General features: G+C 56.8%; 1 protein-coding gene across 1 annotated transcript in view; it reads right to left on the bottom strand.

Annotated features, from left to right (window-relative positions):
• The window catches only part of KIF26B (kinesin family member 26B), a 286,996-nt gene extending 265,761 nt beyond the window's left edge, over positions 1-21,235 (bottom strand). The window contains exons 1-2 of the mRNA XM_036453379.2: positions 20,771-21,235; positions 19,270-19,671 (exon numbers count right to left, since the gene is read on the bottom strand). Coding sequence (XP_036309272.1) covers positions 19,270-19,671; positions 20,771-20,833 — 465 coding nt within the window. The 5' untranslated portion in view covers positions 20,834-21,235. The remainder of the gene's footprint in view (positions 1-19,269; positions 19,672-20,770) is intronic.
• Between the last annotated feature and the right edge of the window lie 3,005 nt (positions 21,236-24,240).

Raw genomic sequence — 24,240 nt, 5'->3', positions numbered from 1 at the left:
TCCAGACGCCCTGTCAGCACACTGGTCTCGGGGTCTCACTAAGTGCCCCCCGCCTTCGCCCACAGCAGGCTCTCAGAGGCGCGGGCTGGGTAGAACCTGGATGGGATGGTCAGCGTAACCCCAGAGAGGCAAAAACTGGCTCTGAGAACCAGCGGTGGGTCTGAGCGTCTCCGGTTCCAATCGAGGATCCTATGGTTTCCCGCCTTACCGGGACGCGGATGCCCGGAGACAGGTTTGGGCACAGACGGGCTGTCGGGGCTGAGCAGGGACGCGGGCAACACACACACACACACACACACACACACACACACACACGGCTCCATCGGCTGCAGCAGCAGCAGTCTCTGTGCTTCCCCCCTCGCAGGCCCGGGAGGAAGCCCCCACAAAACCACCCGCCCCTCGTGGCACAGCCTCTGCTCCCAAGACAGCAGGGGCAGGGGCACTCCATCCTGTATAATAAAAGCCTAATATGCAAATTGTCCCCACCACCAGGAGTTCGACCAGGGGGCGGGGCCAGCAGGCCAGCGGCGGGAAGGGAGGTCCCGGCCAGCCAGCAGCCACTGGGGACCCTATGGTGCACTCATTCCGTGCCCTGAGCCTCTGGTGTGTAATAAAGGCCTCTGGAAAGCCCACTGCATCTGCGAGATGCACTGAAAAGCTGCCCACTCAGGATCAACCACAGGGCATCGTTCTGTGCTGAGAACAGATGGTCCATCTTTTTTATATTTTTTTTTTTATTGACTTTTTACAGAGAGGAAGAGAGAGGGATAGAGAGTTAGAAACATGGATGAGGGAGAATCATCGATCAGCTGCCTCCTGCACACCCCCCACTGGGGATGTGCCCGCAACCAAGGTACATGCCCTTGACAGGAATCGAACCTGGGACCTTTTAGTCCGCAGGCTGACGCTCTATCCACTGAGCCAAACCGGTTTCGGCCGATGGTCCATCTCAACGTGCTGCGTACACTCACAGCTCTAAATGTTGGCTCTCCCCTTCTCTATATGCAGGAGGAATTCATAAATTGATTTTTCAATCCTTTCCCCATGATTTTAAAATCAAACGGTGGATGGAAGAACAGTAAACATGAACCAGCTTCCACGGGGTCCGTGCACACACTGTCGGGGTATTGTGTGTGCACACGATGAGTCACGTGTGTATGGACAAATGCCAAGATCAGCAGCACCCGAGGCCAAGCCGCAATCCCTCTCCATTATCACTCCGTCCGCTGTGGAGCTGAGCTGTTTCTGGCCAGGCGCCCGCAGCGATGGGAGACCCGGCCTGGAGCTCACGTTACAAAAGTATTCAAGTTCACCCTGACGGGCGACCACTCCATTTGCTTTTGCAGTTGTGCCTCGAGAGGGAACAACATCCTATGAGGTCACTGCATCTAGCAACTTCCAGCTTGAGTTACGAGTCTTGGTTTGGGGTAAAAACTAAGCCCAGCATCTCTCCTGCCCCTGCTTCCCCCCCGATCCTTGGGGGGCTTGGGAGGAAAACCAGAGGGGAGCTTACGAAAGCTCCTATGGCCCTGGTGGTGTGGCTCAGTGGATAGAGCGTCGGCCTGAGGACCGAAGGGTCCCAGGTTCGATTCTGGTCAAGGGCATGTACCTGGTTGGGACGCGTGCAGGAGGCAACCAGTCGATGTGTCTCTCTCACATCGATATCTCTCTCACTGTCGGGGTATTGTGTGTTCTCCCTCCCTCTTCCACTCTAACAATCACCGGGAACCTGCCCTCGGGCGAGGATTAAACACACACAGACAGAGAAGGCTCCTTCGCCTGGTGCAGGAGGCGGAGAGGTGGGGCCTGGAACCCCAGGAGCAGGAACGGAGAGACAGCTCTATCAGATAAGGACGTGACAGCACGCAGTCAACCTCCGACAGCTCGCTTGGCGGGCTGCCCCGGAGCCACAATGGCTCAATTGTGCCCGCCGCCCGGCCCCCCTCGATGCTCGCCGGCTCTGTCACCTCCGATGCCGGTCAAGAGGCCAGGCTTTCCCGTGCTTCACGCCAAAGGCCTGGAGTCCGTCTCCCGCCTCCGCGCTGCCCGTGACAGCTCCCCCCGCCGCCGACGGGAGAGGTCTGTCGAGGGCCAGCTCTCACGTCCATCTCTGGCACCCTGACTCTGCCCAGCTTTAATGGCCACTCTGTGTGTTTTGTTAAAAAAATAAAGAGCAGCCCTAACCGGTTTGGCTAAGTGGATAGAGCATCGGTCTGCGGACTCAAGGGTCCCAGGTTCGATTCCGGTCAAGGGCAAGTACCTTGGTTGCGGGCACATCCCCGGTGGGGGGGATGCAGGAGGCAGCTGATCAATGTTTCTCTTGCATCAATGTTTCTAACTCTCTGTCCCTCTCTCTTCCTCTGTAGGAAATCAGTAAAATGTATTTAAAAAATAAATAAAGAGCAGAAAAGGAAGTCCAATGGCATTCCAAATCTATCTTGTTGAAACCTGAATGTGTCTGGGCCAAGGTGTTCCTACAGGAGAAGTGAGTGATCAGAGCTCAAAAAAGGGTCTCAGACTTAAGTCGGAGATGACACCGTGAAACCCTTAGGAGAAAAGGTAATAATCAATCTTCATGGCCTTGGGTTGGGCGGCGATTTCTTAGATACGGTGCAAAAAGCAAAGCGATTTCTTAGATAAAAGCGATAAAAGAAAAATTAACAAGTTAGACTTCACCAAAAATAAAACTTTTTTTTCAAATGACATCGTCAAGAAAGTGAAAACATAACTCACAGATTAGGGAAAACACTGGCCACTCCCATCCAATCTAATAAAGAGAGAATATGCTAATTGACCATCACTCCATCACAAAGATGGCAGTACCCACAGTGAGGCCAAGTTCCCAGAAGGAGCCTTAACGAGCAATCAGCAGGGCCCGGAGCTATGCCCTCCCCTGCCCCCCTGGGGCTTGACAGGGACCTCAGGCCACACATCCCGCCAATGTGCCAGCCAGGGGACCTGAGACCATGCCCCCGACCCGGCAGAGCTTGACAGGGAACCTCAACACGCACTTCCCGTCCTGATGCTGGGCTAGAGGAGCACAGGCTGCTCCCCCCACCCCAGCACCAGGCAGGGGGACCTCAGGTGCACCCTCCTGCCTAGCTGGGTGCCCCTGACCAGCAGGGCTTGACGGGGGACCTCAAGGAGCACTCCCAGTGCTGGGTCAAGGGAACCCAGGCCACGCCCCTGCCCAGTGCTGGGTCGGGGGGCCTGAGGCAGCACTTTCCCACCTGGCAGGGCTTGACAGGGGCCCTCAGGCTGTGTCCCCCACCTGGCGGGGCTTGATAGAGGACCTCAAGGCCAGTCTGGGCCAGGGGACCTAAGGCGACACCCCCTGCCTGGCAGGGCTTGACAAGGGTGGGACTGGCTGGGTCTGGATCTAGCCCAATGTGGGGGGAAGAGGGAGCCCAGCCAGGTCTGGGTCTCATGCGATTTTGAGGTACATGTGGTTGGGCGGGGACTTGACTCTGGGTCCCGTGGTGCACCCCAGACTCTGACAGGAGGGAGGTTTTCATATACATTTTACTAATTTTCTTTCATCTCTGACACTTCTATTATAGAGAAAGGGCAAATGGCAATATTACAATAAATTATTTTGTCTAACTAATCCCCTTTTAATGTGCACGAATTTTGTGCACCGGGCCACCAGTATCTGATAAGGGGCTTATATCCAGAGAACATGTGGGTGTGGACACATGGTGCATACACAGATCTTATAACACAGAAACCCACACCTGAAACCATCTGTTCATGTTGACCAAGGTCACCCCAGTCAATGTAATTAACAACTATTTTTTTAAATTTAAAAAAAAATAAAGCTTTTCTGTACCAACAAAACCCAATTTTAAAAAGACAAAGGATTTGGTTAAAAATTTCTCCAAAGGAAACACAGGAATGGTCAACACGCCAATGAAAAGACACTCAGCCTCATTAGCCATCAGTGAAACGCAAGTCAGATCCACAATGCGGTATCACTGCTCAGAATCCAAAGACGGACAGCAGCCACACCGGCGAGCAGGCGTGGCCAGGAGTCCTCACCCGCTCGCTGCTGGTGGGAGCGGACAGGGGCAGACACTTCAGACAATGATGCGGACATTTCTCAACGCGTGAAAAATCCCACTGCCGGTATCTACCCACGGAATGAAAGCTCATGTGCAGCCAGGCCAGCGTGGCTCAGTGGGTGAGGGAGCATCGACCTACGAACCAGGAGGTCATGGTGCAATTCCCATTAACGATTCTCTCGTCGTTAATGTTTCTATCTCCCTCTCCCTTCCTCTTTGAAATCAATGAAGATATTTTTTAAGAAGCTTATGTCCAGCCCTAGACGGTTTGGCTCAGCGGACAGAGCACTGATTGATCTGTGGACCGAAGGGTCCCGGGTTTGATTCCGGTCCAGAGCGTGTACACTCCCTCAGGTACACGCTTCTCTCTGGCCCTGGGGTCCTGGTCAGGAGGCAACCAATCAATGTGTTTCTCTCACATCAATGTTTCTCTTGGTCTTTTCCTCTCTTTTACACTCTCTCTAAAAATCAATGGAAAGCCGAAACCGGTTTGGCTCAGTGGATAGAGCGTCGGCCTGCGGATTGAAGGGTCCCAGGTTCGATTCCGGTCAAGGGCACGGGCCTTGGTTGTGGGCACATCCCCAGTGGGAGGTGTGCAGGAGGCAGCTGATCGATGGTTCTAACTCTCTATTCCTCTCCCTTCCTCTCTGTAAAAACAAAAATCAATAAAATATATATTTTTTTAAATAAATAAATAAAAATAAAAATCAATGGAAAAACATCCTCGGGTGAAGATTCACAACACAAAACAAAAAAGCTGATGCCCACACGAAGACTGTAACACAAACGTTCATAACAGCATTTTCGAACCCACTCAGACGGCCACTGAGGAGCAGACACGTGCCACGCAGTATCCACAGAACGCACGCAAGGCCACCTGCCAGTGAAAAGGCACAGAGGCTGCCCACGGACCCACGCCGTGAGCCTTAAAAACACGGCTTCGAGTGAAAGGCCAGCCACAAAGCCACACTCCGTGCGTGTGGAACGTCCAGAGCAGGCAACTCTGCCACAGAAGGTGGATTAGGGGTTTCCCATGGCTGGGAAGGGGAGGGAGGAGGGGTGCAGGGGGGGGGGGGTGACTCCTAATGGCCACACATTTCTTCCTGGAGTGACAAAGTATTCTAAAATCAGATGATGCTAATTGGCTGCAAAATTCTGGAGATAAGACAAAACCCACTGACTTGTACATTTTTTTTAATGTATTTTATTTTTTTTATTTATTTTTTTATTTTTACAGAGAGGAAGGGAGAGGGATAGAGAAGTAGAAACATTGATGAGAGAGAAACATGGACCAGCTGCCTCCTGCACACTCCCCACTGGGGATGTGCCTGCAACCAAGGTACATGCCCTTGACGGGAATCGAACCTGGGATCTTTCAGTCCGCAGACCGACGCTCTATCCACGGAGCCAAACCTGTTTCGGCTGACTTGTACATTTAAGCCAGGCAAATTTTGTGGCATGTCTCAATAAAGCTATTGCAAAATAAATAAATAAAACCTCCCATTTTTTTTTGTTTGTTTGTTTGTTTTAGTATATATTTATTGATTTCAGAGAGGAAGGGAGAAGAAGATAGAAACATCAATGATGAGAGAGAGAATCACTGGGCAGCTGCCTCCTGCACACCCCCCACTAGGGATCAAGCCAGCAACCAGGCATGTGCCCTGACCAGGGGTTGAACCATGATCTCCGGGTTCATAGGTCAACGCTCAACCACTGAGCCGCACCAGCCGAGCTACATTCTTATTCTTTTCTGGGCAACAGTGTGGCCTACACAAACCATGTCCACACGAAGACCGGTACACAAATGCTCAGAATTAGCAGCAGCTGGCGGGCGGGCCAGGCCCCCTCCTCGCCCAGCTCAGGGGTCCCGTCCCCTCCCTCCGTCTCACAGAGCTGAGAAGTGGAAAATACAAGTCTCACATTTCCCCTGAAATCATCATTTCCCAGGGAAATCAATCTTTTAAAAAATCAAGAGGAAAGCAAAACCAGAAAGCACTTTCAAACCTGTGGCCACTGTCACCATGCTTCCAACCAACCCACCTCCACCTACACACACACACACACACACACACACACTCACACACACTCACATATATACACATACACATACACATAAACACACACATATGCACACACATGTATACACATGTTCACAGAGCGACACGCAAACATGCACACATATACATACAAACACATATACAAATATACGGACACGTGTGCACATGCACACACGTATACACATATATATAAGCATATACACGTGCATGTGTATACACACGTGCACTCATGCACATACACACATGTATACATACACACACACACACACACACACACGTTTCTTTCCGGAACAGAGCCGTGTCCTTTTCACCGGGGTTATAATGTACTAAAAGGACCATTCCTGTTCTCGAGGCTGGGTGTCTGTTTTTCCCCTTTACTGCCACATGTTCCTCTCCCAAGTTCTCTGAGCTCCCGTGACACCATCTTGAAAATTCACACCATCATGAGCCCGGGCCGTCAGTCGGCATCGGCGCTCATCAACCACCCGCCTCCTGAGAAGGCCTGGCCCCTGTGTCCGCCTGCGGGGCCGCCTCGGGGTGAGCACTAATCGCTCCCCACAAAGCCAGGCCCGGGTCAGCCAGCGGGCCATTAGCGGAAACTACTAGAAAGAGGCCAGAAAGGAGGGAGGGGACGGCAGGGCGAAGAGGTTAACCAGCACAGAAGCGATCTGAAGGGGAAACGCGTTTGAATCTGGGTGTGAAGAGAGAGAGAGGAGAAACTTGGCTGCGGAGAGAGCCAGGGCGGTCTGAGAATCCCTCTCCCGCACCCCAGCCGGCTCTCAGGCTCTGCACGCCCACCGGCTGGGGGAAGAGCAGGAGAGAGCCAGCCGGCCCCACACCGTCTCACCCCCGCGGACAGGGATCTGCTGACACCCCAGGAGAGCGTGGACGGGAGAGGCAGAGGCAGAGAGAAACATCGAGGTGAGAGAGACCCGTCGACGGGCTGGGGACCCTGCCACCGAGGTACGTGCCCTCGACCGGAATCGAACCAGGACCCTTCAGTCCGAGGGCCCACGCTCTATCCACCGAGCCTGATCGGCGAGGGCTGGTGCGGACACCTCCTGGGACCGGCTCCTCCGTTTGCTCTCTTTCCCCACGTCCACAGCGACCCGGGACGCCCTGCCCCTGCTTCCGGCGGAAAACCAGCGAGGCGCTCAGGCCTGCAGGGCAGACGCCCAGGGCTTTCAGAGACTCAAATCCCCTCGCCCCGCCGCCTCCCACCGCCAGCACCCGAGGTTCAAGGTGCACACCCAGCAGACCAGGCTTAGAAACCGAGAACCTGGCACCCCGCATTTCCCAGGCCCGCGGTCGGCAAACTGCGGCTCGCGAGCCACGGGCGGCTCTCTGGCCCCGTGAGGGTGGCTCTTCCACAGAACACCACGGCCTGGGCCAGTCTGTGCTGAAGAAGTGGCGTCAGAAGAAGTTTACGTTTAAAACGTCTGGCTCTCCAGAGACATGTCAGTCGTTGTGCTGTTGGTATCTGGCTCCGTGGACGAATGAGTTTGCCGACCACTGGGCTAGGGAAACACAAGCTCCAGCCGCAGGGGCTGTCTCACAGGCGAGCTGCCCCTTTAAGCCATCAGAGCATCTCTTACTGTCTGGCTGGTGGCCTCCCTGCAGGCTGTCCTCGCCGTCCTCACTGTCCTCCCCAGCTGGTCTCCGGGCTGCAGTGCTGGGCCGGGAGGCGGCGGCCGGGCCAGGTGCACACGCACGTGCTCACGTGCTCACGTGCTCGGACACACGCATGTGCACGTGGCCGCAGGTGCTCCAGGCCCGGCTCCCAACAGCTGCGGGTCTGCAGGAGCCGCCGCCCTGCCCTGCTGTCCAGGGAAACACCTGCTTGTCCGTGAGGCCCAGGTGAAGGGCCGGCCCCACCCTTCTCTCCATGCCTGCCCTGCAGCCTGTGTCCCCCTCCCCGCTCCGGTCAACGGTGTCCCCCTTTACCAACGTTAAAATCTGGTCACCTTATCCACGGAGCACGGGGGGTTTGGCCAGAAGCCGGGGTGGCTGGCCAGAGAGCACCCCTGAAAGTCAGTGGGGAGATCCGGGTGCGAGGATGGGGTCAGAGCGAGCTCTGCATAGAGAAGCATTTGCTCAGACAGCCTTATTGGGGGGGTTAGATACGGGGGAGGCAGGGCAGGGTCTGTGGTGCGGACCTGCCTGTCTCAGAGAGGGAACGTTGGGGAGGAGGGTTGACATTTTTCACCTTGTTTTATTTCTCCAGTACAGAAGGAGAGTAAGAAAACGAGGCCATAAACGGAGTCCCTGCTGCTCGGAGCCCGTCTGGGCCCCCGCGTTGTGTTTAGACTCAGACATGAATATAAATTACCGCCGCTGACATGGGAGGGGAGCACTCGCAGGAAGCAGGCAGCTTAAGAGGCCACCTGGGCCGAGGATGAAGAAAAATAAAGTCGGTGAGAACTTCATCGGCCTCGCTGCCTCGTTCGCAGGCCACGGCATCAAGAGCCACAGGGTTCTCTCACAGCCACGTCATGGGCCAGGGAGCTGTAACTGTCGGTCTGAGCCATCAGGGCCCCATCCAGACACCGGGAGGAGGAGGAAGAGGAAGGAGGAATCACAGGGGAGCTAAAGAGGTTTGGGGGTTAAACTCAGAGGGAGAATTTTTTTTTTTTAGGAATGAGGAATACAATGCTCGGAGGTCTGGTGTTCCTGCACTGCTACCCACAGGAGCTCCCCACAAATTATTTCTAAGTCCTAATGAGTATGGCACATTTTTATTTTTTTACTTTTTTTTATTTTTTTACATATATTTTATTGATTTTTTTTTACAGACAGGAAGGGAGAGGGATAGAGAGTTAGAAACATCGATGAGAGAGAAACATTCACCAGCTGCCTCCTGCACACCCCCCACCGGGGATGTGCCCGCAACCAACCAAGGTACATGCCCTTGACCGGAATCGAACCTGGGCCCCTGTCTGCAGGCCAACGCTCTTCCCACTGAGCCAACCGGTGCTGGCTATTTTTATTTTTTTTATATAGATGTTTTTTATTGATTTCAGAGAGAAAGAGGGAGAGGGAGAGAGAGATGGAAACATCAATGAGAGAGAATCATGGATCGGCTGCCTCCTGCACACCCCACACTAGGGATCAAGCCGCCGACCGGGAATCGAACCGTGACCTCCTGGTTCCCAGGTCGATGCTCTACCACTGAGCCACGCGGGACGGGCAGCACATTGTTTAAAATGTAAAGCTAAGTTTAGGCTGTCGGAGAGGTAAGGCAATGCACTTCCTCCAGCGTTCCTTGCCAGACTGCTTTTTTTTTTAAACCCCATTGTCTCTTTGTTTGTTGACTTCTGCTTACAAACAGAGGACTGTAAAGTAAACAGCTATAGGAAGAAGCAGGAAGAATCCTGTCAGTCCATTCGGGGCCCAAATTCCAAAGACAGACCCTCAGCCAGGAGGGTGCTACTGGGACCCTCGTCCGGCACCCGGATGCCCAACCGGGGGACATGCCCGCTGGCCGAGACCTGCAGACCTGGCCGTCACGGCCCTGCTTCGGCCCCTGGGACTTTGTGAGGCATCCCCCTGGAATCTGGGGCTCAAATGGGGCCTTGAAGGTGGCCTTGAAGTTAATCAGAGACAGCACACAGGCCTAGAAGGAGTTTGAAGACCACTCCTCCCACCCTCGTGGTTACTAAAGAGAAAGAAAGTGCAAGGTAGCTGAAACCGGTGTGGCTCAGTGGATAGAGCGTCGGCCTGGGGACTGAACGGTCCCAGGTTCGATTCCGGTCAAGGGCATGTACCTTGGTTGTGGACACATCCCCAGTAAGGGGTGTGCAGGAAGCAGCTGATCGATGTTTCGCTCTCATTGATGTTTCTAACTCTCTATCCCTCTCCCTTCCTCTCTGTAAAAAATTAATAAAATATATATTTTTTTTAAAAAGAAAAAAGAAAGGAAGAAAGTGCAAGCCAGGGAGGCACCAGCCCAAGACCGCGTGCTAATCAGTGCTGGGACCTCTGCACCTCATCTTACCTAAAAGGTTCTTTCTTTCTTTCTTTCTTTCTTTCTTTCTTTCTTTTTTTTCAATGAATCCTCACCCACTGAGTTTTAGAGAGAGTGGAAGGGAGGAGGAGAGACACACAGAGAGAAACATCCATGTGTCTCTCTCACATCATTTGGTTGCTTCTGCACGTGGTCCCAACCAGAGCCAAGGATCGGGGCCCTCGACCGGAATCGAACCCGGGACCCTTTGGTCCGCAGGCTGACACTCTACCCACTGAACCAGACCCGCTAGGTCAGGACAGTCCCTTTTAACCTAAACATCTGGGACTGTAGACAATCTCCAGTGCCTATGAACCTCCCACCCCACCCCTTTACTTCCGTTCCTTTCTCCTGTCTCCTGCTTCCTCCTCCTCCTCCCGCCATGTTCTTCCTCTCCTTTCTCTCCTCCCCCATCTGCCCATGAGCCACAAGCGATGCTCATATTCACAGCTGAGGGAGGGCACACAAGGCCACTTCCTCAGCTGCCGGGTCCAAGATCAAGTCGTCTTCCTCCGGGAAAGACACACAACTGAGCCAGGCAGCTGCCTGTTCTTCTTTCTTTCCTTTCTAATATTTTTCCATTAATTTTTAGGGAGAGTGGAAGAGAGAGGAGTAGACAGAGAGAAATATCGATGTGAGAGAAACACATCGATTGGTTGCCTTCTTCACGACCCCAGACTAGTAGGGCCCAGGCCAGGGAAGACCCAGCAACCAAGGTACGTGCCCTTGACCGGAATCGAACCCGGGACCCTTCGATCCACAGGCCAACGCTCCATCCACTGAGCCACACCAGCTAGAGCTGACTATTTTTCTTAAACAATGGAGGGTGCTAGTTGTTCGCCTGAATTCAACAGTCCGTTTTCTGAATGACATTTGGTTAGGTAGCTCAACAGTGTTGGCTGCTGCTGCTGCTGGTGGTGGTGGTGGTGGTGGTGGTTTCTGATCGTTAATAAATCAGACTCGCCGAAACAGGTTTGGCTCAGTGGACAGAGCATTGGCCTACGGACTGAAAGGTCCCGGGTTCGATTCCGGTCAAGGGCATGTGCATTGGTTGCGGGCACATCCCCAGTAGGGGGTGTGCAGGAGGCAGCTGGTCGATGATTCTCTCTCATCGATGTTTCTAACTCTCTATCCCTGTCGCTTCCTCTCTGTAAAAAAAAAAAAAAAAAAAAAAAAAAAATCAATAAAATATTTAAAGAAAATAAATCAGACTCGATGCCGCTTGACACCCCCCGTTAGGGGGCGAGGGGCGTGGGGAAGGGGTGATCACGGCGCTAAAGAAAGCTCACGGGAAGGCTGATTACAAGACGGAATTACGGCCCAGGAGCAGCTCAGGGAAAAATCCGGAATCAGCCATTACCAACCCCAGACATCGCTCGGTTAGATCCACGGTCGGCAAACTGCGGCTCGCGAGCCGCATGCAGCGTGTGAGCGCGGTTTGCCGCCCTGTGGACTAACGAGTTTGCTGACCACTGCCCTAGACTCTCGATTCCAATCATTACAGGCTGTCGTTGTTCCTTGTGATTGAGCCCCTGTCCCAGTGGTCGGCAAACTCATTCGTCCACAGGGCGGCAAACCGCGGCTCACGCTGCATGTGGCTCGCGAGCCGCAGTTTGCTGACCACTGGGTTCGACGAAGAAGGCCCGGATGTTGGCATCAGTCACTGCTGTGGTAGCAAGGCGGCCTTGAAGGTGGCCTTTGCAGTTCGAGCTTTAAAAATAGAGCCACTGAGAGATGCAAATCAAAACGGCCATGCGGTACCCTCTCACACCTGTCAGAATGGCCAACATCAACACATCAACGAACGACAAGTGTGTTTGGCTCAATGGATAGAGCGTCGGCTTGGGGACTGAAGGGTCCCGGGTTCGATTCCGGTCAAGGGCATGTACCTTGGTTGCGGGCATATCCCCTGTAGGGGGTGTGCAAGAGGCAGCTGATCGATGTCTATCTCTCATCGATGTTTCTAACTCTCTATCTCTCTCCCTTCCTCTCTGTACAAAATCAATAAAATATATTAAAAAAAAAAAAAAAAAAAAAAAAACGACAAATGCTGGTGAGGACGGAGAGAAAAAGGAACCCTCGTGCACTGCTGGTGGGAATGCAGACTGGTGCAGCCTCTGTGGAGGACAGTATGGAGTTTCCTAAAGAAACTGAAAATGGAACTGCCATTTGACCCAGTAATCCCACTCCTAGGAATACATCCCAAGAAACTAGAAACACCAATCAGAAAGGATATATGCACCCCTATGTTCATAGCAGCACAATCTACAATAGCTAGAATCTGGAAAACAGCCTAGGTGCCCGTCAGCAGATGATTGGATCAAAAAACTATGGCACATCTACACAATGGAATACTATGCTGCCATAAAAAAGAAGGAATTCTTACCATTTGCAGCAGCCTGGATGGAATAGAAGAACATCATGCTGAGTGAAATAAGCCAGTCAATGAAAGAAAAACACCACGTGACCTCACTCATTTATGGATGATAAAGAGCATTGTAAACTGATGAATGAAAAGATAGATATAGAGACAGTAAAGCAACAAACAGACTGTCAGATTACAGCAGGGAGGGGAGGGAGGTATGGGGGAGATCAGAGATCCACCGAAGGACTTGTATGACTGCATATAAGCATAACCCATGGATGCAAAACTCTGGGGAGGGAGGGCATGTATGGGAGTGTGGTGGGGGGGGGGGGCTGGAAAGATATGTACACATATAATACCTTAATAAAAAATGGGGAAAAAATAATAAATAAATAAAATAAAAATAAAGCCACTTTCTGTGTAGGAACTAAGCGGAGATTTGAGAGCCAGGCTGTAGGGAAGGTGAGACTTTTCCGAGAACTCCTGGCGGCTGGTAACACACTGGGCCTGAGCTCCATTCCCTGGAAAAGCTGGGCTAAAAGGCCCTTAGCAGCCACCTCGTCTGTCACACGTAGGATATATTTAGATACAGTTCTGCTTATCAGAAAGCTCACTCTGCCCAGAGCCTCTGATAGCAGCATAAAAATAGCGACTCTCTCCACCCCAGCTTCTCAGAGCTCCCCGCACCACTCAGCGCTCTGCGGCCAGCGGTCAGGGCCCGCCTGCTCCCCGCTGCGATGCTGCAGGAAATGCTTCCTGGTGGGGGAGGGGCCTCTGTTTCCAGACTTCTCACGGGGCTGGCTCCCGTCGGAATCGAGGCGATAGGATCAGCAAAGCATAACTGCAGAGAACAGTGTCTGGGAGAGAGATCGCTCTGGACTGGAAGGCAGATAAGCCCCAATGCCTGGTGCAGGCAGCTAGCTGGGCAGTACCTTCGAGCCGTTTATAACCATCACTATGACCACCACCATCACCACGCGCTGATGAATAACGCGATCTGTGACGTGCCAAGGAGCAGCAGTAACGCTGCCTAAATTTTATTGACTTCATCCCTCCAAACGCTGACAAACGACTGGCCTCGGCCCTTTAAAAAAAAAAAAAATCACATTTCTAATGCAATCATCCTATCTGCGGCGAGCGTGGGAGGCATTACCACGGGCCAGGGATCCTCCCAAAGTGGATTGAGCCGCTATAATATTGATAAAAACTGACCCGGCTGGCGCACAACGAAACGTCCGGTGGGACGCGGTGCCGTCGGCCCAGGCTCGCAAAGCCTTACGGAGCAGATCGCTGCCACGTGGCCAGGAATGCCCTTGTCATCCCTCCGGTGTTCCAGACATCTTTCTTTGAACGATCGATGCCACGGGACCTTTCCGTTCCCGATGGTCTCTGCTCGCGGGTCCTCGATCGCGAACCCTTCTGAGACGGAAACGGCGCGAAGGAACCTTCCCGAAAATAGTCACGTGTTCTCGGGTTTCAGCTCGAATGTTCTCGTCCTTCGTGGCTATTCAGAAGGCAGCCTGTTCTATTTATAGGGCGTCTGACCGTGGCTTCTGGGGGGACCTGCTCAGGGGCGTTCTTTTTCCATCCACCCCGTTTGGGAGCTGGGGGGAAAAAATGCAAACGTAGAGATGCGATCTCCCACGTCTAGACGCACCCGGGCCCCGGCTATTTCGAGGCCGCTGCTTGGCGTTTTTAAAGCCGGGACACATTCCTGCCTTTCATCCCGGGGGCCCGGGGGGGCCACCCTTCTCGGCGTGTCTGGCTAATCTGCCTGGTATTTCTGGGGCAGCCACGGCCCCGGAGTCTGTGCCTGAGAACAAATCAGATAGGAATGTCTTCCTGGACCCTTTTTTTTTATATATACATAAAAGGAGATTTTCTTTTATTGATATGGAAATGCACAGATGTCTGATAACCTCTGGCCAGGCTGGGGCGTTCCTGCGGCTCCGGGGAATTCCTGCGGGCTGAGGTTTCGCAGGGCCATCGGCGGCAGGTCGGTATCAGAATGGAGTGATCCTGGAATCGCCCAGAACGGAGGCCCGCGCCTTGGCCCCCGTTCCTGGCGCGGCGCCCCGGCTGTGTCTCAAACAGGAAGGGCGCGCTTGCCAGGGGAGACGAAACGGTTTTACATTTACACATGGAAACGCGGCCGCGGGGAAGAGGGCTGTTTGACTTAAAATCCCAACACTTTGCAAATCACATTCCTTTGTTTTTTTTTTCTCGCCGCTTCCACTTCCCAGTGCCGGAGGAGAACGGTGCTACCCGGGAAGTCCTTTTCCACCGGCCGAGATGGTGGAAACCAGCCCGAGTGTTCTACAGGCTCCCGCCAACCAGGCCCCGGCCCGGCCCGGCCAGGTAAGCTGCCGTCTGAAATGCCAGCTGCCTTATACCGGGGCATTCCTAAGGGTATGTGAGCTCTCAGTGTCACCGTCTACATCCCGGAGTCTGTGTCTTCCTAGCTCTGCCTCAACCTCAACGCACAGCACCAAATCCATTAGCTCTGAGCTCCCCCCAAATCTGGGTCTCCCCCCGCCTCCATTGCCTGCCCCCATTAACAGCACCCCCATCCATGGAGTGGTCACCTGGCTACGAGGCCAGCCAGGCCCCCTGCATGGGCCCACCAGCACTTCATCTCACCATCTTTTTTTTTTAATATATGTTTATTGATTTCAGAGAGGAAGGGAGAAGGAGGAGAAGATAGAAATATCCATGATGAGAGAGAGATCATGGATCGGCTGCCTCCTGCATGCCCCCTGGAGATCGAGCCCACAGCCCGGGCATGTGCCCTGACCGGGAATCGAACCCGGACCTCCTGGTTCATGGGTTGATGTTCAACCGCGGAGCCGTGCCAGCCTGAGCTCACCTGAGCTTCTTAACCAACTGTCCTAAGCGACACAACTGGGGGGACTCAGCAGAGCCTGATACCTACCGGGGCTCCGAGCACGAGAGACCGTATGCCGGTGTGACAATTGGGAATGAGACTGAAAGCAGATGTTTTGTAAGAAAGACCTTACGTTCCATGAGACATAAACAGACCAACCAGAATCCTGCCTAACAGTCTCTGAAGCATGGGAGCACCTTTCTTTCATTTTTTTTAAATATTTAAAGAGAGGAAGGGAGAGAGATAGAGAGCTAGAAACATCGATGAGAGAGAGTCATCGATCAGCTGCCTCTTGCACGCGCCCCACTGAGGACTTATCCGCAACCAAGGTACATGCCCTTGACCGGAATCGAACCCGGGACCCTTCAGTCCGCAGGCCGACACTCTATCCACTGAGCCAAACTGGTTTCAGCTGGGAGCACCTTTCTAACCTTATCTAAAGTAATTTTCTAGACATTCTAACTGTGAGTCCTTTTCTTCCTTAGTGTGTCCGTGGGAACGTGAAACACACCCAGGAAAACCGCCTGACTCAGTGTCACAAGGTCACCTGGGCTGGAGAAAGACCTAACCCCAAACCACCCGAAATAACAAGGCTCTGGAAGGGCTGTCCGGCCTGCCCCGGAGACTCCTACCACCGCCGCCTAGTCACAGGGGTCTTCAAACTACGGCCCGCGGGCCACATGCGGCCCGCAGAGGAGTCTGATCCGGCCCGCCAGGTTTTTTGGGCAGTGAGCGCAGCCGAGGTGTTACAGTAGGAATTAGTAGTTCATATAGTCCGGCCCTCCAGCTCTCTGAGGGACCGTGATCTGGCCCCCACTTTAAAAAGTTTGAGGACGCCTGGCCCTAGAACGTAATACTCTACTTACGAGAAAAATGTTCCCCCAAACACAGCTGAGCATCTTAGGCCAATTACAAAGACGGTTTCTGCTAATCGCCCCTCCACAGCAGGCCTGTATCTTCCAGACGCGCGCTCTGGAGGCCGAGCCACGCGCTGCAGCCACAACGACACGCGTGTTCTCATGAACTCAGCTCCTCCGCGCCTGAGGGCTGCCAGGGTCCCGTTTGCTCATCAACCCAGCTTTGGGGGGGGGGGGGGGGGCGGAGGTCTGGTCTCCGAGTTACATGGGCCTCCAGAGAAGGCTCGAGAGAAGAAGGTTGCAAACTTCAAGGTGCGATGAAAATTGTACCAAATCTGCCGAAACCAGTGTGGCTCAGTGGATAGAGCGTCGGCCTGCGGACTAAGAGGTCCCGGGTTCGATTCCGGTCAAGGGCATGTGCCTTGGCTGCGGGCACAATCCCAGTAGGGGGGTGTGCAGGAGGCAGCTGGTCGATGTTTCTCTCTCATCGATGTTTCTAACTCAGCCAAACCAGAGCGCTCCTGCGTCAGGTGACTCCACAGAACACGATGGAGGGATCCAGGCCCCAGCAGCTGTTTCTTCTTCCCAGCGATTTCCCTCCCCCCCTCCCTCCATGTGAGTGAGCGGGGTGTATTTTGATTTCCCTCTGCACACACAAGAGCACTCAAGCATGACGCTATTATAGGAGTGAGTCCTACAGTCGCAGGAGCAGGCTCAGAGGGGAGACAGGGGAGGGGGGCCAGGAAGATCCACCAGTGAACTTGTGTGCACACATGCCTCACCCAGGGGCACGGACAAGGGCGGGGGGACCCGGGGGGGGGGGGGAGATGGGCATAGGCTGGAAGAAGTTAATAGGGGGGAGGCAGAGAGGAGGACCTATGTAATATTTTCAACAATAAAGATTTTAAAAAATGCATCCTCAAGAATGTTCTAGAATGATGACCTGGAAGACTGCAACTTAGTAGGCTTTCCAAATAGGAGATGTTATCTACCCTGTTTCCCCGAAAATAAGACAGTGTCTTATATTAATTTTTGCTCATTAATAAGATGCGCTAGGTCTTATTTTCAGGGGATGTCTTATTTTTCCATGAAGAAGAATACGGCACACATTTATTGTTAAATGAAAATAAAGGAGATGTATTACCTGTATACGGTACGGTAGTACGGTAGTTGTCAACACAAACCAGACAAACTGTGAATCCTACAGTATCAAGAATTTACTCGTTTATTCAATGACAATCATGTCACCATCTTCTGGAACATCATCATAACAATCCAATTCCTGAATTTCCTGGTGAATTTCTTGTGACTCCATTTCTTTCAGAATCAGTGGACCAAATCTCTCATGTTTAGCCTGGGGGGGGCCTTATATTCGGGGGGATGCCTTATATTTCACTCAGAAGGAAACCTGTAAGTAGGTCTTATTTTCGGAGGATGTCTTATTTTCGGGAAAACACGGTATTTGAGAGCCAAGGTTCTCCCAGAGCGATCCCACGGTCTGTGCTGGTTATCTGTACGCGTTCACCGCGCCCCACACGTGTCTTGGCAGAAGAGTGCGTTAGGAGATGTGCGTGTTGTGGGTCGTGTCTGTACGTCCTCGGTTAGGATACACGCTCCACGCGGACGAGGCCCGGGGGCCCCTGCTATGTCACGGTGGGCTTACCCCGGCGCCTGAATGCCCAGGAGATCAAAGGGCATCGATACGTGATCGCAAGAGCTTAATTAAACACATCTGTGAGCGGAGAAACGGCGTGAACGTGACGGGGCGAAGGAAGCCTCAGCATCCCTGAGGTTTATCTATTCTGGGGGTTTTCTTACCAAACTGCCCCCATGGCATACGGACAACAGCCCGCGGGTTAATTATCATAAACCCGGTCCTCTGGGCGGTGGCGGTCCCTGCTTAGGCTTTTACAGCCCGCGGTGGGGTGTGGTGTTTGCACCCTCAGTGTGTGCGTTTGGATAAGCAGGGGAGGCAAACAGAGCCGGTGTTTCAAGTCACCAAAACGTCCACTGAGCAAACCCTGTCAGCACCGCCGTGTTCCTGATGTTTTAGCCCCGATAAGCGCGCTTTGAAGCACCCGAGTCAATATTGTCCTTGGGGAGCGCTCGGACCCGGGACCCACCGGGCAGAGGAGATCGCATTGTGTTCCAAGGGGGTGGCGGTGCTCGGGGTGCTCTCCCCCTGCACCCCCAGACGGCGTGCATGTTGGGGGGATGCTGGCCTTTGTGACCTGCTGCCTGGGTTTGTGTGGTTCTGGGAGGGAGGAAGGACCGCGCTTGCTTTTCTGCGGAGGATGGCGGGTGGGGTGAAGTGGGGGGGGAAGGGTAGAGGGGTGAGAGGGGTGGGGAGGGGTGGGTTTGGTTGGGATGGGGTGGGTGGGAGAGGTGGGGTGAAGTGGGGGGAAGGGTGGGGAGGTGAGAGAGGTGGGGTGGGGAGGGGTGGGTTTGGGTGGGGTGGGGTGGGTGGGAGGGGTGGGGTGAAGTGAGGGGGAAGGGTGGGGGGTGAGAGGGGTGGGGGTGGGGAGAAACACCTGGAAGAAGGCCGGCAGCCCCGGTGCAGCCCCGGAAGGGAAGACCCCGGAGCGCACACGGGAGTGTCCCCCGCCTGCGCCCCCAAACCCCCAACAAAGGTTTGCGGGGCGCGCAGGTCCAGCAGGACGGCGGGCAGGTGCGGGGATCACAAAGGGACTCCCCACAGTGGGGGGCACAGGACAAGTCACCTGACCCCCACCCAGCCCCCCACCCCCGTGGGCAGTGAGACCCCAAACCGTTAGAAGCCTGCGCGCCCCACGAGGTACGAACGGGAGAGACAGGCGGGGTCGCCCCGACACCGGCCCGCGTCTGCCCCACCGGTACGGCGGCCCCGGGTCCGAGACTGCCCCCGCCCCCACCCCCTCCCCCTCCCCCACCCCCACCCCCACCCCCGCCGCCAGGCTCCTCGGCCGCGGCCCGGCGCGCAGTGGCCGCGGAGGGAGGGCCGGCGCCGGGTGCGGGGTGCGGGGTTCGGGGTTCGGCCCCCCGCCCCGCCCGCCCCGCGCTCACCTTGCCGGCGCCCGGCCCGGGCCCGGGGAGCAGCAGCTGCAGCGCCTGCCTCTTGAGCGCCGCCAGGCGGGCGTGGCAGTTCTCGCACCAGACGCCGCGGTCCGAGCCCGGGGACGAGCCGCCGCCGCTGCCGGAGCCCGGGGAGCCGGTGCCGAAGCCGGGCGAGCCGCCCAGGGAGCCCGGCGAGCTGGTGCCGATGCCCGGGGAGGCGGGGCCCGGGGAGCCGGCGAAGGAGCCGGGCGACGAGGTGCCGGAGCCCGGGGACGGCGTCCCCGACGAGCCGAGCGCCGAGCCCGCGCCCTCGGGGGGCGGCCGGCCGCCCGCGCGCGACTCCTCGTAGGCGCGGCGGTACCAGGTCTCCGCGCTCAGCGCGGCCCGGGGCGGCGAGCAGGCCTCCTCCACCTGCGGGAGACAGGCCGGTCAGAGGGCCCCAACCGGGCCCGAGACCCCGCCCCCAGGGACCGAGCCCCCCAAATCCCGGGACCGAGCCCCCCCGGACCGAGCCTCCCGCCCCCGGGACCGAGCCCCCCCCAAACCCCGGGACCGAGCCCCCCCGGACAGAGCCCACCCAAACCCGGGACCGAGCCCCCCCCGGACCAAACCCACTCAAACCCGGGACCGAGCCCCCCCCCCCGGACCGAGCCTCCGCCCCCCGGACCGAGCCCACCCAAACCCGGGACAGAGCCTCCGAGCCCTCCCGGACGGAGGCCCCGCGGGCCAAGCCCCCCCGGACCGAGCCCCCGCCCCCCGGACCGAGCCCCCCAAAACCCCGGGACCGAGCCCCCCACGCCCTCCGAGACCGAGTCCCTCAAGACCGCCCCCCGGGACCGAGCTCCCTTCGGCCCCCGTACCGAGTCTCCCCCGGCCCCCGGGACCGCGCCCCGCGGTCACCCCGCGGCCTCCGCGCGCCTAAGGGGGTCCCCCCGCCCGGGGCTCCCAGCGCCGCCCCCGGGCGCGGGCGGCGGGGGAATGGGCTCGCTGCGGGGGGTGGGGAGGGGGCCTCCGCCGTTCCTGCAGAGGGGGGACCCCGAGACTCAGAGCTCGGCGCTTTTGGACCCGACAACACCCCGACCCCTCCTCCCCCCCCAGCAAGAGCCCGGGCTCAGGATCCGGGGAGCCGCTATCCGGAGGGGGCGGGGGCCGCGACCTCATTCATTCATTCGTTCATTCATTCGTTCATTCATTCATGCATTCGGGGCGCAGCCTCCGGAGCCTGGAGCCTGCAGGCGCCTGGAGAGGACCCCGAGGAGCCGCGGGGAAGGCGTGGAAAGCCTCCCGCGCGGCTCGGCCCCCCGTTTCCGTGCAGGAATGCCGCGGAAGTTGGAGGGTGCGGGGCAGGGGCAGGGGCAGGGGGAGCGAGGGCTGAGGGTCCCCGCGACAGACCCGCCTCCCCCGCGCAAGCACCCGGCGGCGGCCCTCGGACCCGGAGCCGGAGCCGCTCCCGGGTAGGGGGACCCCGGCTCCGGGAAAGGGGGACCCCGGCCGCCCCGTCCCCACTCACCGCGTATTTCTTGCCCCGGGAGGACACGGCGAGCCGCTCTTTATTCCCGGCGACCGAGTGCATGGTGGCTGCTCCGGAGGAGGCGCGCGGGCCGCGGCTACATCCACGCCGTCCTGGGCCCGGAGGGTCCCCGGGGCGGGGCCGGGGGGCCGTCCTCCGGTCCCCGAGTCCAGGCCCCGATGGGGGCGGGGAGGGGGCGTCAGGGCAGACGGGCCCGGGGGCGATCGCGCCGGTCTGCAGGCGGGTCCTTTCTTCACACGCGGCTCCCCCGCATCCCGCTCCGGCTCTGGCCACACGGCCTCCGCCGCCGCCGCCGCCGCCGCCTCGGACCCGGAGCCCCGGGGTCCCCGCGGCCGCCGGGAGCGGAGCCTCCGGCCGGGCACGTGGCCGCCGCCGCCGCCGCCGCCGCCGAACTGGGCGAGCCCCCGCGGGGAGCCGGTGCGGGCGCGCGCCGCCGCCGCTCGGTGTGACTGAGTTCCCAGAAATTCCCCCAAAATATAAGGATGCGGCGCGGGGAGGAGCCTGGGCGCCGGAGCCAATATGCGCCGCCGCCGCTGACAGCCGCGGAGGCCGGGCCGGGCGGGCGGGAGGGGCGGCCGCGGGCTCCCGGCGCCGGCGGCCGCGCTCCGGGCTCCGCGCTCGGGGCTCCGGGCGCAGCGCGGGGCGGGGACCCGGCGCCCGGCCCGGCTCCACGTTAGGCCGGAGGCCGGAGCCGGCGGGGCCGGGGGGGAGATAGGGGAGGAGGGGGCGTGAACCCGGCTCCCGGCTCCAGGCTCCCGGCGGGGAAGGTGCCGGCGAGCCGCTGCGTCCGGGGCTCGATGGACCCGCCGCGCGCGCCGGGGCCGGGGGGCTGCACCCAAATGCGCCCGCGCCGCCCCCGCCCCCAGTTCCCTCTCTCCCCGGGGAGGCTGCGGGCGCTCTGCCTGGGAGGCCGGGGAGCGGGGCTGTCACACACCGGTCCCCACCCCCCCGCCCTTTGTTCTCCCGGACCCTCCCCTGCAGACCCCGACCCCCCGCCGGCATCAGGCCCTTCCCGAGGGCACCCGCCCAGCCCGAGGGCCCGAGGCCGGGGCCCCACCCGCCCGGCCGCTGTCTGCGAGGTGCCCGGGCGCCCGGCGCCGCCGGGGCAGGCGAGCCCAGGACCGAGGAGGCAGCGCGGGCGGGGAAACTGAGGCAGCGCCGCGCTGCTGCAGCCGCGCGGGCCCGGGGAGGGGCGTGTGCGAGCTGGACTCGGCCTCGCCTGGCCGGGCGGGCCTCCGGCAGCCGTCCTTCCACGGCTTCCCGGGGGCTCGCGGGGTCCCGGAGCGCCGGGCATCGCCCCTTCGCGGACCCCCTCCCTCCACCCCGAGGCGCGGCGCCCGGAGCGCGGGGAGCAGCCCGGCCGCTCCGCACGTGGCCGCCCCGGGGCGTCATTTTCCATCCCCGGAGCCGCGGGGCAGCTGGGGTGACCTTCCATTAACACCGCCGGCGCCTCCGGAGGGCCGGCCCGGGTGGGGACCACGTGGGGTGCACCGGCATCTGGGCGCCCGGAGACCCGGCCCGGGGGCGGGCGAGGGAGGGCGCAGAGGGTGTTGGGTGCCTTCCTGTCCCCGGCTTCCTTCTGTGCCAGGAGGGGCAGGAAGACTGCATCCCGGGGTGCTGGAGCCTGGAGCCCGGGCAACGCCCCCCAAACACACACACACACACACACACACACACACGCTGCCCCCCTCGCGCCGCCATCCACCCGCCCTCCCGCCCTCCGCAGCCCTCGCGTGGGAATCTCAGTCACCAAAGCGAGGACAGGGGGGCAAAATGAAGATGCCCAGGTCTGTGCGGAAGTTTCCTTTCCGCTCCTACTTCCAATGGAAAAGCGATCATATCAAGAGACCTGGGGTTCAAGGGGGAGGAGGGCAGGTACACCTCCAGGCCGCCCACGCCAGGTCCCACCCGCATCCGCACTCCCCGGGAGAAGTGGCGGGAAACAGCGTCGCCGTTATCTGCGCGCTGCTCATCAGCCCAAAAGCAGCGCATGGCCAGGCAACACGCACTCCCGGGTTGAGGGAGATGGACTGCCCGGGTTGAGGGAGATGGGGTGCCCTGGTCGGGGAAGATGGGGTGTCCAGGGTGAGCTAGCTGCGTTGGAGACCGAGGCCCACAGCTTGTCTGATTTGCATTCCTAAAACGTGTTTGGTGAGCTCGGAGCGCCCTCTGCTGATCAAGTTCACAGTCGCAGGCCCCGCAAGAGAGTTTTGATTTGATTTTAAAAAGTGGATGTAAAATTTACAGAGAAATGCATAAATGTTAAGCGTACAATTGTGTGATTCTTATAAAGGTATGCTCCCAGTTAATCCACAGCCTCCATGGAAGTGTAAATTTCCACCACTCCAGAAATTTCTCTCTTCGTAGGCCAGTGGTCGGCAAACTCATTAGTCCACAGAGCCAAATATCAACAGCACAATTGAAATTTCTTTGGAGAGCCACATTTTTAAAACTTAAACTTCTTCTAACGCCACTTCTTCAACATAGACTCGCCCAGGCTTCCCCTGGATTCTTTGTGGAAGAGCCACCCTCAAAGGGCCAAAGAGCCACATGTGGCTCTCGAGCAGCAGTTTGCCGACCAGGGCACTAGGCCCCATCCCTCATACACAAGTACTGCTCTGATTTCTATCACCACAGTTTTGCCTGGTCATGAACTTTTTATTGCTAAAAATCAATGCAACATGTATTTTTCAGTGCTTGGCTTTTTCACTAACTCGAGTTTTGAGCTTCACGTTGTTGCTCGTACCGGTTTTCTATTTGCTGTTTTTCATTCCTTTCCTGCCTTCTTAACTGAAGTTTTTAGTATTCTTTCATCCTTTTCAATCTAATGTTTATAATATGCATATATATCATGGGCTACTTATAGTTAGCATGGTGCACCTATCCAAAAACATAAGAAACTTGCAACAATGTAATTATATTATCTCCCTCTTTTGTGCTATTTTGATATATATACTAAAGATCCAGTGCACAAAATTCATGCATGTGTAGGATCCCTGGCCTGCTATCAAGACCAATTTGCAGGGCAACCAGTGAGGTGATACTGAGCTCCTGTATTGAGTATCTGCCCCCTGGTGGTCAGGGCGCATCACAGCAACCGGTGGTTCCACCATTCAGCTGACTTGCATATTAGGGTTTTATTATATAGAATAATATATATAAAATAAAACCCACAATATAACCTTATCAATTTACTTTTGTCTGTTGTCTTTTGGTGAAATGAGAAAAAATAAATATGTAGTTTTTACATTTTACTCAATTTTATCATTTCTAGGACTTTTCCCCCCTAAAGAAAGAGCCAGCTCTCCAACTGGGTCATTTCCTTGTTTCACTTTCATGTTTGAAGACTAGTTTAACTGGACATAGAAGTCTTGGTTGACAGTTATTTTCCTTTCGGCTCTTTAAAGATGCCATTCATTGCCTCTGGCCTTCCTTGAAGGTCAGCAGTA

Source organism: Pipistrellus kuhlii, unplaced genomic scaffold (genome assembly GCF_014108245.1).
Source record: "Pipistrellus kuhlii isolate mPipKuh1 unplaced genomic scaffold, mPipKuh1.p scaffold_m20_p_25, whole genome shotgun sequence".
In the NCBI taxonomy this organism is placed as follows: Eukaryota; Metazoa; Chordata; class Mammalia; order Chiroptera; family Vespertilionidae; genus Pipistrellus; species Pipistrellus kuhlii.
This window is presented reverse-complemented; position numbering and strand designations above follow the sequence as displayed.